The sequence below is a fragment of the Pelodiscus sinensis genome, chromosome 9, assembly GCF_052426305.1.
Source record: "Pelodiscus sinensis isolate ZL-2025 chromosome 9, ASM5242630v1, whole genome shotgun sequence".
NCBI lineage: Eukaryota > Metazoa > Chordata > Testudines > Trionychidae > Pelodiscus > Pelodiscus sinensis.
Genome location: NC_143060.1, coordinates 11,524,830 through 11,541,986, shown reverse-complemented (window position 1 = coordinate 11,541,986; position 17,157 = coordinate 11,524,830). Strand labels below are relative to the sequence as shown.

Here is a 17,157-nt window from a genome sequence, read left to right as displayed (position 1 = left end):
CAGCTCCCAGGAGCCTGCCAGGGCCTGGAGAAGGCGGGCGCCTTCCTGGTCCAGGGCAGAGATCATGGACCTTATTCAGGTTTGGGGGGGATGCCCCCAGTGTCCATGATCTCTGCACTACATGGAGGAACGTGGCCGTCTATGGCAGGATAGCTGCTAGCCTGGCCACCAAAGGCCACATGCGAACGTGGGAGCAGGTTTGCATGAAAACCGGTGAGACCCGCAACCCTGAGCTTCCCCTCCCCCTTCTTCTCCTTGCTTCCCCCTTCCAGCTCCGTCCTCCCAGGTTTCTTCCTACCCTCTCCCAACTTCTTTCCTCCCCTCTCCCACCTCCTTTCCCTAGTCTCACCAGAGTTTCATTCCCCCTCCCCCAGGTTTGTTAAATAAAGAGAGTTTGTGTTCATGAAAATACGTGTATTTTATTTGACATCAGGAAGAGAGGTTGGGGGGGGGGGTAAGTCGAAGGACGTGAGGGAGGAATGAGGCACAAGCCCCCAGTGGGGTAGAGCAGGGAGGCTCTTAGTGCTCCTCAGGGTGGAAGCTCTCCCACAGGGTCTTCTGGATACTGACAGCCCCCTGATGGACCTCCCAGATGGCAGCCTGCAGCAAGTGCAGCCAGGCTTGCAGCAACGCGTCCACAAGAAGCAACAAAGTGCCCAGGGGCAGCTCTGGCTCCATGTTGCAGAGTGCTGTGGTGTCTCGAGTGAGGGCAACCAGAGCACACAGAGACAAAATGTTTTTCTGTCCCTCATCAAAGTAGGCAAGCAAGCATGAAAACCTGAGAACCGGCTGTCCAGGAGGGGTCCCTTTAAGCACAGGCCTCAGATAGCCTCAGGCAGCAGCCACACAAAGTAACTCCTGACCTGATGCCCAGCAAAACACTATTTCGAAATGCATTTTGTGTGTAGACGTGTTATTTCGAATTAATTATTTCGAAATAACGCTGTAGTGTAGACATCCCCTCTGGCAGTTAGTATAGTAAGTATTAGAAACTAGGAGAGTTTCTAGCTACTCTTTTGGGGCAGGAATTATTGTATGGATGTGGCTAGCACATTGTAGATACTACCAAAATGTAAATATTAATAATTATGGGAAGTAGAGTGCAGTATCTTAAGAGAAGATTTAGCTTGTAGATCCCTGCTCTTAATTAAAAAATAAACACACAGCATAGATCTTAAATGAGTGGACTGGCTCTGGTTTTTGTATTTAATCTGAAAGAGTCAAGGCCCTTTTACCTTTTTGTTAAAAAAAAGTATTATCTGAGAGAGAAGATAAACCAAGATAATACAAAAAGAAACCCAAAAATGCACTTTGAAGATGATAATCAAGGCCCCAGTTTACCACATCTGCTATATATTTGAGAGAGTTTTTCTGTAAGTGTGTCTGTCCATCTATCTATCTGTCTATTCAGGAACTCCTCCTAAATGGTAAAATCTAGGCGCACCAAATTTGGTATACAGCTCCCTCTAACTAAAAGCAAGGTGTAAGGGTTTCGTTGTGCCAGTAAAATAAAACGGAAAGGTAGGGCTCTACTATATGATGACCTTATGGGTGCAGCAGATAATATAGGCTGGAAAGCAGTGACAGTTATGCTGTGTAAATAACCAGAGGGGGCAGCAAAGGGCTGGAGATGGGGACCAGGACAGCTGTAACCCAGTTAGGGTAGGGGTGGAGAAAGGGACAGCTATTTACTGATATTTGAGAGAGAAAGGACAGGGGTAGTCTTCTCTCCCTGGAGCAGCTGGCATACTGTATCCCTCATCCCCTGCCCCACCCCAGAGCAATGATTCAAATGAAGCATGTACATTTTGATTTTACTTTCCAAAAAAACAAAAATTGATTGAGTTAAGGACCCGAACAATGCCGGGTCAATCTTCTAGTATTTTATATTTGAAGTACTAGCTTTTTCAGGTTTAATTTGGTTTGCCACTTCTCCACCTCCTACAGATTCACTTTCTCCTCAAGGGCAATGAATACTAACCAACCTCAGTGAAATGTCTACTTTGTACCCGATGTTAGGTAATGACAAGTGAATGATGGGGAGAGCTATAGGAGGAGGAGGAGATTAATGTCTTATTTCCATTTTGCATGTGTGGAAACACACATAGGAAGTTTAGGTTGGTTACATAATGCCACACAGTTAATCAGTGGTGGAGCTGAACATAAAAAAAAATCAATAATTTTCGTTGTTATATGTGGAAGTGATTTTTATGAATTCCATATCAACTCCTGCAGTAACGAGAATTTAACTCAATTTGGTAAGTATCATGTTGCTTGCTAAAATGGTCACTTTTATTCATTAGAAATATTCTGGTATTTGTTTTCAATATGCTGGGATAGCAATCTTTCAGACTTTGCTTACTTGGAGTTAAAATTATAAACTTAAATGATTTCTTATTTCTCTCTTAATGACAGTGGTTTAACTTGTAAAGTGAGTGCTAGAAATGATGTGGCCTGTCTTACAACTGACTTGCTTGCTGCACTTGGCAAACTGGAACCTGTCCTTACTCCTTTGGTGTTGGCTTTCCGCTACTGGGCTAGAGTAAGTTGTTAAAAACAAAGACTGTTTAAACATGTCTTTTCCCCTTTGAGGATTGGACATAAAGTATAATACAGCAGTGAATGTGTTATGTGAATATACTTTTTTTGACATAGACACCAACAACATGTAATTTATAATGCAGCAATATCAAAGTTTTATATTAATATTTTATGTTTTTGCTAAATCAGAATGTACTATTGTCTAGTGTAGCATGTTTCTTGTAAACTATCCCCAAATTCTTCAGCATTTATATCTCTCAGTTACAGAAAGAAATGTTAGGATAGGGAGAGAGGCATGGAGAGAGATGATAAGGTTGAAAAAATATTTTCTTCTGAGACATAAGGCAGAGCTTTACTTGAGGCTGAGCTGGAGAGCTAACAGGAGAAGCTACAAAGAAGGAGGCACTCTTTCCTCAACAGGGACAAGGTTATGTTGAAGGAAAAGAGGGAGTAGAGACGTGCAAGGTGGATTGAAGGAATACAGAGAAAGGGTCCACAAAATAGACTACAGTAACCATAGAGATGATCGTTCTGAACTGGATTCTGAAATACAAGCAGTAACACACCTAGTTGTATGTAATCAGTCATGTATTTGAGAAAGTTTGCCTGTCTGTCTGTCTGTTCGATAACTTCTTTTCAACAGTAAGAGCTAGGACCATCAGATTTGGTAAACATCTTCCTCTTATCATAACTTAAAATGAGGTAAGTGTTTGGTTATGCCAGGAAAATGGGATGTGCCTGGAATGGGATTGCTTCTCAGGCCACATCTATCTTTGTGGGAAGATCGAAGCTATGGTGGTCGATCTTCAAGCATTCGATTTAGCGAGTCTAGTAAAGACTTGTTAAATCGAATGCTGAGGGTGCTCCTGTCGACTGCAGTACTCCTTGCTATCACAAAGAATACAGGAAGTTGATGGGAGCATTTCTCCTATCTACCTCCTGTTGTAGGAATGGCACCAAAGTTTGGCTTCAGGTACATTGACTCCAGCTAGATTATTTACATAGCTGGATTTGCATCCCTTAAGCAGACCTTCCCCTGTAATATAGACCTGGCCTCATAAAACCAGGCAGGTGAAAGGGGTTGGCTAATCTCCCTCCTGCTCTCTCCTCCCCTGTTGTTTGGGACTGCCCTAGCCCCGAGCCCCCCACCCTCCAGACACCCTTTGCCCAATTCATGCGGGAACATTTCTGGCTGTTCCCCTTCATCAGGACAAAGGGGAAGTGCACAGTTTGCTTCATTCCTAACTCTGCCTGGAGAACGCAAAGAGCAGATGAACCTGGACCTGCCCCAGCCCTAGGACCTGCACCCCTTCCTTGGCTGTGCTCGCTGGAGCTGCAGTAGCCATGGAGAAGCACTTCTAACCTGTCCCCAAGCTTCTGTGAGAGAGAGGTTGGGATTGTCCTCTCTTCCTGGGGCAGCCTGCTTACTGAGCCCTTCATCCATAATCCCACCCTTGTAACATTACATAATGGAATGCACTTTTAAATAAAGGCAAGTCATTTAAAGTCAAGTATCGCTTAGTAATGACCTCAGATCTCAATTATAAAAGGATTTGGCATCTGAAAGTATACTTAAGAGGGCTGTACTCATTTGTATTCTTATACATCTGTCCCCTGTGATCCCCAACCAGAGTGAGGAATGCAGCAAACTGTGCTCTTTCCCCTCACTCCCTAATGAAGTGGAACATCCAGAAATATTCCTGCATGAATCCAAAGGACGGGGGGGAAGTTCAGGCTCCCACCCTCTCTAAAAAGTGCCTTCTGGGTGCGAGGCTCTGGCAGTCTTTGATGGGGAAGGGGATGGTTGGCTTTCACCTGCCAGGTGATTGTCTCTTTTTTTTTCTGCATGGATTTATGAGAAACAGTGCCATTCCAGGCACATCCCATTTTCCTGGCATAACCAAACCCTTACTTTGCTTTAAGTTATGGTGAGAGGAAGCAGTATACTGAATTTGGTGGTCCTAGTTCTTACTGTTTAGGAGGAGTTCTTGAACAAAAAGACAGATGAATGGACAGGCAGACAGACAAACTCTCTAAAATATATAGTAGATTATTAATTATTGATATTTTTATGAAGAGGGTTTCATGAATCAGTGCTGTACAATACATAAGACCATAACATTACAAACTAGAAAAAAGAACTGTTTGAAGTCTGACTTGAAAAATAGTGAAAAACCTCTTTAGCTCACATGAAAAAACGTTCTATCAGCATATAGTGCTAGGTATGAGGAAACCCTCTGTACCTGGCAATTGCACAATAGCAGATTCTCTGACCAAATCCATAAATCCTTGGGAGAAGCATAAAATTTTGATAGAATCAGTCCATGCAGGAGTAGCAGCAGCGAAGTTGAAGAACTTTACAAATTATTAGAGTTTATATTTTATCCTCTGGTCAGTGTGTGTCTACTGTAACTGTCTGAATAATACTGTAACATTGGAGTTGCATGGTGTGGAAAAAAGTAGGTAAAGTGTTATGTTCTAAATGGATTTCAAGGAGTTGTAGAACAGAAAACTTCTATGTAAAAATTTACCATTTCCTTGGATTTTGAGATGAAAGACTTTCTAGTCAGTTTTTAGCATATGCTCCATATTCCTTTTGAACTTTTCCAAAGACTCATTTATATAATATATAATGAAAATGCTAAAATCTTATCAGAAAACTATAGCTGTCTTATCTTTTTTTTAGTTGTGTCATATTGACTGCCAGGCAGAAGGTGGGATTCCCTCATACTCTTTTGCCTTAATGGTGATATTTTTTCTTCAACAAAGAAAACCATCCATTTTACCATCTTATTTAGGCACTTGGGTAAGTTTTTTGGCAATATAATAATCCTACTCTTGCAGTATTTTTAAGGGGCAATGGCTACACTGGTATTTTATAGATCATAAGAAGTATTCTAAATAAATACTTACCACATTTTTCTCTGGGTGGTTTACTTGTGTATGTTACTTCTGAGGAAATGAAAGTCTCTTCTTATACACCTGCACAACTGTGCAATATTGTTCTTTGGCTCACGGGGAAGGAATAACTCTCACACTGAAATGTGATTACCCCTTTCTTCCCATGCATAGCTACCAATAGTAGTGTTGAGGAAATTATCTTTTTGTGTGTGTGCGTGCGTGTCCCTTTTGCCATTTCTATGTTTTGACCCAACGATGGTATGCAACCTACAATTTTGTTCTCAGAAATCCTTTAACTGTATTTAGATTGAAGGCTTTGATTCAAAGAGGGCAGATGACTACATACTGAAAAGTATAGAAGAGAAGTTTGTGAGATGGGAATACAAACCACCAAATAATGGAGTGGGGAAAAACTCAAGTGGTGTAGAAGGCAAAGCTAAAGCTGAACAGCAAAAAGGTGGTAAAAAGCCAGCAAGCTCAGAAGCGGACAACCAAAATAATGCAAAGGAGAAAAATGGCAAAGTGAGTTATTGTTTTATCTGAATGGAGACCATACCTGCTGTCTTACCCCTCTGCTGTCTGATCATTACACTTTCTGTTTAAAAAAGCCCTAGAAAAATACTGGAATTTTCATTTCTTACTGCAGCTTTAAACATTCATATTTGTTTCAGTCTCCCTTAGCATTTGAAAAACCACACCAAATATCCCTCGGGCAACTCTGGTTAGAACTGTTGAAGTTTTACACACTGGAATTTGCTTTGGAAGAATATGTCATCAGCATACGGGTACAAGAATTCTTAACCAGAGAGAACAAAAACTGGCCTAAAAGGCGAATAGCCATTGAAGGTGGGGTAATATACTTTCTACCAGGTCTACAGGCGTGATACGCTCTTCTTTGGAATTTCCTTACCTAACATTTATTTTTAGTTCTTGGACAAGAAATTGGAATAGATTTAAATGAAGACAATAGTACAGTGTAGATGGCAAATGTGCAAAAGTTATCCAGGCTGCTTGAGGAACCAGCTTAGTGGAGTATAATCTCCCATGGGCTATATTTTGACACTGGGAAGCTGATGGGTAGCATAGTAGGATGATGTGTATGCCCTTGTAAATATATTAAAAACTGAATATTTTGCCAAAGGTAGAACATTTGAAAGCCATGGGATGGAGTAAATTTGATAGTGATATCTAATGTGGTATGTGATGATGGGAGAGAGAATAATTCTTTGCCTAAGTTTTATTCATTTGGAAAACAATCTTTTATTTTATTATTTATTTTTTTAAAATAATTGCACAGTATTTGTTAAAGATCAGAAAATAATGTATCAGAGCTTTGGATTGTCAGTGGTGACAGAAAAGTGAGGAGGCAAGAAAAGGTTAGGGAATAATATAAGATCACAGTTTTTATAAAATACGGAGGTGGTGAGATATCCAGTAGGAGATGTAGGAGAGATGGCTAGACATGAGAATCTGAACAAAAGGGGTGGAGGTTGAAAGTAGATAATAGATTTGATAGCCATCAACTTAGAGATGGTTGTGCTTGAGTTCTCGTAAAGCACATAGAGGGAAATGGAGTGGACCAAGTACAGATTTTTAAAGGTTGCCAACAGATAAGAAAAGAATAAGGAGTCAGAAAAGGGAGGGATTATATCCTCATAACAGTGTTTTCATCTAATTTCCATTTGCTGAATTTTTAGTACAGGAGTTGATGTAAGAGGAAGAAGCAACCCAACTTGATCCTTAAGATCGGAGATGGAATAGTCAGTAACTGCAGTTATGAAGGTCTTCTTTTGACTTGTAACTTCCAGACCAAATTTGTGGTTTATAAGGAGAGACAAAATATGAAACTCTATGAGTTTGTTTTATAGAGTTTCCTGATTTTGACATAGTTTGTAATAAATTATTTTTCAAATTACATCAGCGAAAAAATATTAGAGGAGGAGAAAACATTGGGTAGGGTTACTAAAAGATTGATTGTAATGTCTGAATATTTACTTTGCTTTCAAGTTTGAGAATTAGCCATAATATAGGATTTTTTTAACAAAGCAGAAATGGTACATAATTTTTATTATTCAGGCGTTTACAGTAAATATGTGGTGATTATACACAAAAGTCTATAGATTCTATTGGAATCGAGATCCTTAAATGGTACTTAAAACAATATATGTCTGAGCTATTTATTTATTTAAGATGAAATGAAAAATAGTTGTATAGCATAGTAAATATAGTTCTGGATAATATTATAAGGTTCTGTAATTTGAAATACAAAATACTAATAACTTACAAAATTGAAATACATTATTGTGCAAGTATTACTTGATTTACACTAGTGCATTACTACTTGAATTGTCTTTTTCTAGATCCTTTTGCACTAAAGAGGAATGTTGCACGAAGCCTAAATAGCCAGATGGTGTTTGAGTACATCCTGGAGCGGTTCAGGACAGCATATAAATATTTTGCATGTCCACAAACTAAGGATGGGATTAAATCCAAACCAGATACCAGAAAAAAAGAAAAGGGAAAAATTAGCATCAAGAAATCTGCAAAATCTGGTGAACCTGTAGCCAACTGTTGCCTTCCACAGGGAGAAAATGTTTTAGAGAAACAGAACGCAGGAAATGGATGTAGTATACAGGAATGTGAACTTGAATTTAATGAAATGGAATCTACATCCAGGAAATGTATTTCCAAGAACACAGACAGTTTGTTGGTAAATAAGACAGATGCTTTGGACTCCAATTATGATGAAGACAGAGGGGAAACAGTATCTCTTATTTCTAAAGAATGCTGTGAATTAAAGCAAAAATCACTCAAAGAAAAAGATGATCTAGAGCCTTCAGAAATTTGTCTAACCGAAGACAACCTAAGCCACCATTGTAACTGCAGTGACCATCGGTTCCATGACCCAAATTCTATTAATGCATTTGCTAATTTTGAAAGTGGACAGAGTTCAGTAATGGAGTGTTTACAGAAGGAGAAGTGCACTAGCACATCAGCTACCTCGCACAACTGCAAAACAATGGTAGATGTTTGCAACTTTAAAGATGAAGATAACCTCTCCAGAGAAGAAATGCATTATGTATTTGATAAGTTTATTTTGACTTCTGGAAAGGTAAGAGATATAAATAAAGGAGTTATTTTACTCCTACACCAATAAAATAAGCACTTAGCAGCAAAATATCTCCTTTCACAACCTTTTGGCACTGTATTCCTGCTTCCAAACTGTTAGACTATCATGTGGAAGAACTGTTTAGTTATTGTACCATTTTCTGTCCTGTATTATTACTCTCCCTGATTCAAATACTTGCTCTTTCAGCACAGGTGAATGTATTTTTATCGGGTTGAATGAAATTGACATGTCAGGGTATCACCGTGGTTTTAGAGGAGTTACAGTACAGTTTTACCAGCATTCCTACCCTGTTGCCAATGGTACAAAGAGATGTATACTTAATAGGCATGTTACTATATGCTTGTCTCTGTAGCATGCTGTGGCAGTGCAGGGCAGGGCTGGAGCAGCCTCCACAGCGAGCTGAGGCCAGAACAGCCCCCACCAACTGCATCACAGTGATACTGGAGCTGGAGCAGCCCCCACTGCCCGCAACCAGAATTGTTTAACTGGTTAACTATTCTGGGTGACTTTTACATCCCTAATACCTAAGTAATATAATATGATGATCCTCACACAGTCACACTAGGAAGTATAGGCTATTTTCTAAGTTTCATTACTTTTCAATAGTTGGGTAGTGCAGCGCAGTTGCTCGCCATAAAAGAAAATGAATGAGTTGGATAGTCTGTCTTTTTAGTTTTGTTCTGTTGTAAGAAGGCAAATTATTATGCTGAATAATATCCTTATGGATAACCGTATTATAATCATTTTCCAGTTTTCAAAAGTTATACAAACATGACCTAATTTAATCCTAGCTAAATGCAACAAAATTACTTATGAATGTATAGTTCCCACCCTGGCTATCGCTGTTACCAAGGATTGGAAGGTTGGCTTTCCTCATATTCTCCTTCTTTAGGGAAAAACAAACAAAGTTTCATGTGGAAAAACTCCAAACTTTCGTTTAAAAAAAGTAAATCAGACAAAAGACTTGCCAGTGTGGTGATACATATGCAGGCACCCTCCTGAGGATTAGTTGTTTTAGAGCAAATTAACATCACCCAGTTTCCCCCAGCCAAAAGAGATCAGAGCCAAAAAGGCCTTGTCAGAAAATGATGAGTGACTCTAAACTTATTACCTCTCCTTTGTTTTTGCTGCCATTGAGGGAATTAAATGGGAGTTCAGGGTGTGTGGTGTTTTAATTCTGGCAACCTTTATAGGAGTTAGGGATGTAAAATTCCAGTTAATCGGATAATCAGTTAAACGTTCGGTAAACATAACATTTAACTGGTTAACCAACCAAGCAGGATCTCATCGCTCCAAGCTCCAGCCTGTGGGAATCCCTTTCCCAGCCCCATAGAGGTGCATGGTGGAGAGTGGAGCAGGGGTGGAAAGAGGCAGGTGTGGAGTAGGGGCTGGGCTTGGAGGAAGGGTACGGAAACACTCCCATGGGCTGCAGGGACTTGTGCTGGCACTGATACATGAGCTGGATCATGGAACTCCTCGGGCCATAGATGGTCCATGGGCCATGAATTTCAGTCCCCTGCTTAGTTATTTGCCTAAAGAAGGGTTGATTCTCATTGGCAGGTAACATCGATTTACAACAAAATACAGCAGTGGTCCCCAACGCGGTGCCCGTGGGCGCCATGGCGCCCGCCGGGGCATTTATGTGCACCCTCCAAAACATCTGGGCTGGTCCCGCCTGCGGCGCGCAGCACATGCATGGTGCTGGCCCTGGGCTCAGGGCGCAAGGGTGGCCCCTGCCCTGGGCGCGCGGCACATGCGCGGTGCTGGCCCTGGGCTCAGGGCGCATGGGCAGCCCCGCCTGCGGACGCCCAGCACGTGAACGGCCCTGCCCCTCGGCGCCCAGCAGCCATGAAAGGTTGGGGACCACTGAAATATAGTCTTTACATCATGTTTGGTGTTTCTTTTTGCTAATCAGGAGGATGCACTATGTCTATACATGTTTAAAGTATTATATAGCTCAGTGGTTTGAGCAGTGATCTGCTAAACCCAGGGTTAGTTCAATCCTTGAGGGGGCCATTTAGGGATCTGGGGCAAATCTGTCAAGGATGGTACTTGGTCCTGCCTTGAGGGCAGGGGACTGGACTTGATGACCTGTTAAGGTCCCTTCCAGTTCTATGAGATAGGTGTATCTCCATATATTATATTACGTTATATCTTAACATACATGTATTCTGATATTAATTTTTGCATTTTTTAATGTTAGAAATTGGTGAATAGTGCATTTCTTATTTACTAGATGACTTTTTACTTGTGATTTGTGTTAAGTTCTGTTTGTCTGGAAATGCTAATAAATTAAAAATGTGCAAAACCAGCAATTTAATTTTTTATTAGTTAAATAAAAATACCTTAAATGTGCTAGATACATGAATAAAGTTTATCAAAACATCTTTTACATTTAATACTATCTGATTATTAAGCAATGGAAATATTTTCTTTTGTTGAACTATTGTTTCTAGTCTCACCATGCCTTTCAATATTTTAGAATTAGTGAATCTGATACCTAGTTTTAATTCATGATTTGGAAGAGGAAAACAAGCTTTCCAGCTTTCTGACTCCCATTGCATTCTTCACTGGGAATGAACCATTTATTGAACTGAACTAATTGAATAAACTGAAAAGAGCAAAATATTCTCTCTGCACCTGTAGAAGAGGCTATTACTGTCAAAAACTAGTGTAGTGTTTCTAACACTTATACCAGCTGCTTAGCCAATAACTTTCATGAGTTCATTGATTTGACTTTTATTAAAACTCGGTAGGAAATGTATTGCTTAATATTATTTCTTCTTGGAGCGCTTGCTGATGTCCTTTCCTTTCTCTGTGTGTGAATACCCATTTGCACAGTCACTGGTGACTTTTGCCTTACTGGTTTCCATAGGATTGACTGTGGCACCCTATGGAGTACTACACTTATGCTGCAGCATATCAAGCACTGCCATCCCTAAGCCTTTTCATTTCTTTTTTACTGCCAATGGCGATGAGTTGGAGTGCTTCTCTCCCTCTCTTTGCAAGTGGTTAGCTGTTTTCTTGTCTCATTAGGTGCCATTCAGCCTTGGAACTGCGTACATAGTTTTAATTGTTCTTGATAGTCATAGTCACGGTTAGTTAGACTCCCCAGTAGGACTTTATCCCAGGCAGAGCATTCCCTGGCCCCTTGGGTTCAAGCCATGCAAGGAGTGTAACAGGCCTATGCCTGTTTGTGATCCCTGTTCAGCTGTTTCAAGAGCTTGGGCAAATTTCATGTCAGTAAGTGCAGTATGTATAAAATCTTTCAACTGTGAACTTAGAAGGTCTGAAATATGAGACCCTTTTCCCACATCTGAGTCCTTGCACCAAGAATCTCTGAACAACTTGGCATTTATGCCTAGTGCACTCCTGGCACTAGGCTCTGCTCAGCACCAGTCAACATCACTGGTGTCTAAGAAGAAGGTGTGGAAGCATTGCTCCCTGGCATCAGATAAAGAACCCCAAGATCGGACAAGTGATCTAATTTGGCCTGCACAGCCACTGCAGAGCAGCTGGTGCGCTCCTCTCCTTTTGAGGCACTAAACCCCTTGAAAAGTTCCATCTCCGACTCAGGGAGTGGCATAGGACCCAATCCACTGCTGACACAGGCACCAGCCCAGGCTTCTCCAGTACAGAAAGAGCAGAGGCCTCCCCAGGAGGGCAAGCCAGCTGCCAAGACTCCTGCAGGATAGCAGCACACCAGTGATCCTCTGAGTCAAGACAGTGCTCCTCACCCCAGCAATGCAAACCACTGGAGCCATAGCCAGGTCCTTTAGGGCTCACCACTGGTCGCCGGCACCACGATTGTGGTCACCGCCACCCAGGCATGGCTCACCTAGAGACCGACATTGGTCTCTTTATTGCCAGCACTGCTCACCCTTCTATATATAGGTCAGCTCCCTAATGAAGATTCCCATTGCCTGCCATGTAGGAATGATTGGCATCCAGGCTCTCGTCTCCCAGGTGCTACTACCATATCTCCCTGTTCTGACATCACTCATCCTGCTTTGATCACTAGTCTCCAACAACAACTGTTAGCAGGCACACCCAGGTATCAAGGGCTCCTTTGTGGCTGCCACAAGGGAACTCCTCCAGAGGGGCTGGATTATCCCCTCACTCAGGTCTCACTGGTGCAATTTGGGTCCCGATACCACATCAGTTGTGATGGCATGAAGGCTAGTGGCCAACCTAGAGACCTTATAGGAGCTAATGGGGAATACCAGTTGTGGCAGTGCCCTCCTTGCAAACGATCAGCAGCCGCCACTGCAGAGCAATAGCAGGTGGCACCAGCAGCTCCGGGCACACCAGTGGCACTAGGCTCAATGTGTGCAGATTGTTCTGGGGCTGGGATAGAGGAAGTGGTACCAATCTCTGAACCTCCCTCCCCAGTGATGGACAAAGCCCCAAAACCTCTTCCCTTAACCCCTTCATCCTTGTCCTCAGACAAATCAGTCACAGGTTGTTCAAGAACCAGCCTTCCAGACGACTTTAAGGAGCATCAGGTTCTGTTCCAAAGAGTGGTAGAAAATCTGGGCTTAGAAATGGAAGAAATGGCTGAGCAGATGGACTTGTGTTTAATGTCCTCTCGGCTTCCACCCCTGCTCATGTTGATCTGCTGGTCCACAAAGGGGTCTTAAAGATCACCAAGGCTCTATGGCAGATCTTCTCATCCATTCCTTCCACTTCCGAGAAGTCAGAGAAAAAATACTTTGTCCCAGCTAAGGGGTTCAAGAATCTGTATGCTGACCCTTCGCTGGGTTCCTTGTTTGTCTCTTCGGCCATCGAAAAGGACAAGCAACTCTATTCCTTCTCTACTTCCAAAAAGAGAGGCAAAAAGTCAGGATCTCTTTGGAAGAAAGATTTGCCTGCCAGCCTGCAATTTCAGGTGGCAAAGCATCAGGCTTTCTTGGGCAGGTACAATTTCAACTTGTGTAATGGTGAGGCCTTAGTAGTTCTGCCCACAGCTCACTGCCCACTGCAGGCAGGGGGGAGGGACGACGACGGACTGCTCCAGCCCTGTGAGTCCTGCCATAGGTGGGGGGGCGGAAGGGTGTGCTCCAGCCTGGTCAATGCAGCCCCTGTCCACACTGGGGAGAGGGGGGGTCTGCTGTCCCAGAGCCATGGCAATGTGGTGTACCGAAATCCCGCAGCGAGGATCTTTACAGACTGGTTTCTGCATAGCTATGTTAGGATGAATGACAAAATGTTCCATTGGTGTCCGGCAGGCTCTGCTAGGCATCAAGAAACCTTCCACTAGAGCTACGTATGTGGCAATGTGGAAACAGTTTATATGTTGAGGCTCAGATCATCATCATCTGTGTGGAAGAAGCCATGCTGCAAAACATCCTGAACTGTTTGCTGCACCTTAAGCTCCATGGCCTCTCGCTGCCTTTGGTCATGGTGCATCTGGTCTCCATTTTTGTTGTTCCATTTCAAGGCAGATGAGTTTTTTCCACCCTGTGATGGCGCATGTCTTGGGACCAGTTCCTCCTTGGGACCTGAATCTTGTGCTCTCGAGATTCATGGGTTCCACCTTCAAGCCCCGGCTTCCTGCTTCTCTCCTGGAAGGTCTCCTTCTTAGTTGCTATTACTTCAGCTTGTAGGGTGTCCGAGATCAGGGTGTTCACATTGGGGCCACCTTAGATGATCTTCTATAAGGACAAGTTCCAGCTGCATCTTCATCCGCCCTTTCTACCCAAGCTTATCTCCTAGTGCCATACTGGTCAAGATATATGCTTGTCAATCTTTTGTTCAGAGCCTCATGTGAAAAATAAGGAATGCAGATTGTGTACACTGGGCATCAGATGGACCTTGGTCTTCTACACAGATAGAATGGAGCCATTCTACATAGTGTAGCCAGTTGTTTGTTGCTGTTGCAGATAGGATGAAAGGTTGCCTGGAGTTTGCACGGAGACTGTTGTGGATTACAGCCTGTACCTGCTACTATTATGAGCTGCAGGTGCCCTTGCTGACAAACATGACAGCTCACTTGACTGGGATGCAGGTGTCCTCAGCAACCTTCCTTGCTTAGGTACCGATCCAAGAAATTTGTCAGGCTGCAACTCAGTTGTCTGTCCACACATTTGCTTTCCACTGAATGCTGACCCCACAAGCTTGAGATGACGTTAGATGTCTGATAAAGGTAGCAAGGGGTGGGGAAGCAACTACTCGAGTCACTATTTGACTACCTGATAAACCTATGCTTTTCAGGGAGTTGACTAGATGCTTACATCCCTACTTTGTGTAGGATCAGTTCTGTTTGCCAGCATAGTCAGTCACAGAGTTCCTGCTGTTATTTGTATGGGCCTTTCACATAGTAATTGGAAAGAACAAAATATTGTAAAAAGCAATGTGATTGTAAACCACAAAAGCTGCCAGGGTATTTCAGGGACAAGTGTACTATCTGAAACCATTTTCAACTTTTTTTTAAAACCCTAACCCTTAGAAAGCTAATCAACTGTTTTTCTGTTTATTAACGTAAAATTTTGAACCTATAGCTTGATCTTGTAGTCCTTATATAGGTAAAGCTCCCATTGATGTCAATGTGTCTTGGCTTGTAACATTACATTTTTGTCACTTTTAACAGATCAGCCAGCAGGTCACAATCTTGGAGATTTATTGTGCAAACACTTGCCCACAAGTACAGTTTTGAAGTAAAAAAGCTATTTTCCTTCTTCCTCATGCATAGCTCTTGATTTCAGTAGGAGAGTGGTTCCCGCCTCTTCTGCACTTTCCTTTTCCTTTATCTTCTGGCAGAATTCCTGAGCTCTGTATTGCATTGCAAGGGCTGGAGATGATTTGTCAAGAGGTGTACTCCTTTATTATTCTGTAGATAAATGCTGTTACTGGTTACTAAAGTCCTATGGAAATATTCATTGATAGAAATATTTTAAAATTTTGTCTTTTATTTCTTCCAATAGCCTCCAACTATAGTATGCAGCATCTGCAAACGGGATGGCCATTCCAAAAATGACTGCCCAGAGGATTTTAAGAAAATTGATCTAAAACCACTGCCACCAATGACTAACAGATTTAGGGAAATACTTGATATAGTATGTAAGAGATGCTATGGTAAGTACATACTTACTGTAGGAATATTATAGGACTTTTCACTTCACAGTAATTTCTACTAATTAAAGCCATAGATCCAAATTCTTTTCCCTTTAAAATGGGTGCTTACTTCATTGACTTAAGTGGGAGGAAGTTACAGAAACAGAATTTGGCACATATTATTTTGTCATATAGTTTGAAGTCAATAGTTATGCTGGAAAGAATTTGGCCCATAATGAGTTTAAAGCTCTTGCTTAATCTTTAGTTATTATTGTTTTTTGGAGAGAACAGGCAGCCAATGTGCATAGAGATTTGGTGTGGGTAAACAGTGCAGCCTCAGGCTTGGTCTGTACTACCAGCTTATGTTGGTATAAGTACTTTGGTCAGGGGTCTGGAAAATCCACAGAACTAGTGTCCTGCCCTTCATGGTGGGGAGCGGCTGCTTTGCAGGGGTGGGGAGTCCGGAGGGGGCAAATGATGTGTGGTCTGTCTGGTTGGGAGAGCTGACAACCCTACGCAGGAGCAGGTCAGGTCAGGAGGCTCACCTGCAGCGTAAGGGCTTACCTTGGGGAATCAGAGTAACTACGCTGACGAGAGAGCTTTACTCATCTGTGTAGGTAGCATCTTCACTAAGCACAACTGCAGCACTATTAGGGTATGTCTAGACTACATGTCTCCATCGACGGAACCATATAGATTTGTTTACTAGACAAAGGGAAATGAAGCGGCGATTTAAATAATCGCCGCTTCATTTAAATTAAAATGGCTGCCGCACTGTGCTGATCAGCTGTTTGGCAGCACAGCGCAGTAGTCTGGACGCTTCATGGTCGACATCAAAGGCATTTGTTGACCTCCCCGGTAAACTCCATCCCACGAGGCATAACGGGGAGGTCGACAAATGCCTTTGATGTCAACTGCAGAGCGTCCAGACTACCGTGCTGTGCCGCCAAACAGCTGATCGGCACAACACAGCCGCCATTTTAATTTAAATGAAGCGGCGATTATTTAAATCACCACTTCATTTCCCTATGTCTAGAAACCTAATCTACATGGCTCCATTGACGGAGCCATGTAGTCTACACATACCCTTAGTGTAGACAAGCCTTCAGTGTTAGCTAGATTCTACAGCTCCTGCCTAGGCAAAACTCTTATTGACTCCAAAGAGTTTTGCCTGAGAGAGGGCAACAGGATCAAGTCCCAGAGAAAAATGCTATAAATACCACCTGCCATAGAAAATATTAGAGCTTAAAAAAATTGGTATTCAAAAAGAATAAATATTATCAAATACTTTAATTAATAAATTCAGATATTTAGGGTAAAAAATATAGATGAATTTTACATCAAATTGTAACTTTTTTTTCTCAGATGAATTATCACCTGCTTTCTCTGAGCAACAAAACAGAGAACAAATTCTGGCAAGCTTGGAAAGATTTATTAGAAAAGAATATAATGGTATGTAATAATAGGTAACCATGTATCATTTGCTGTTAAAATGTCACCCTTAATTCCAGTTGTTCAGCCCATTAATATAT

General features: G+C 42.0%; 1 protein-coding gene across 9 annotated transcripts in view; it reads left to right on the top strand.

Annotated features, from left to right (window-relative positions):
• Nucleotides 1-17,157, top strand: part of TUT4 (terminal uridylyl transferase 4) — an 86,644-nt gene that overhangs the window by 36,143 nt on the left and 33,344 nt on the right. For all 9 annotated transcript variants that reach the window (XM_089780417.1, XM_089780418.1, XM_075935980.2 and 6 more), the window contains 7 exons: nt 2,416-2,542; nt 5,228-5,347; nt 5,749-5,964; nt 6,114-6,288; nt 7,803-8,554; nt 15,496-15,646; nt 16,991-17,077. In XM_089780417.1, the coding sequence (XP_089636543.1) occupies nt 2,416-2,542; nt 5,228-5,347; nt 5,749-5,964; nt 6,114-6,288; nt 7,803-8,554; nt 15,496-15,646; nt 16,991-17,077 (1,628 nt within the window). The remainder of the gene's footprint in view (nt 1-2,415; nt 2,543-5,227; nt 5,348-5,748; nt 5,965-6,113; nt 6,289-7,802; nt 8,555-15,495; nt 15,647-16,990; nt 17,078-17,157) is intronic.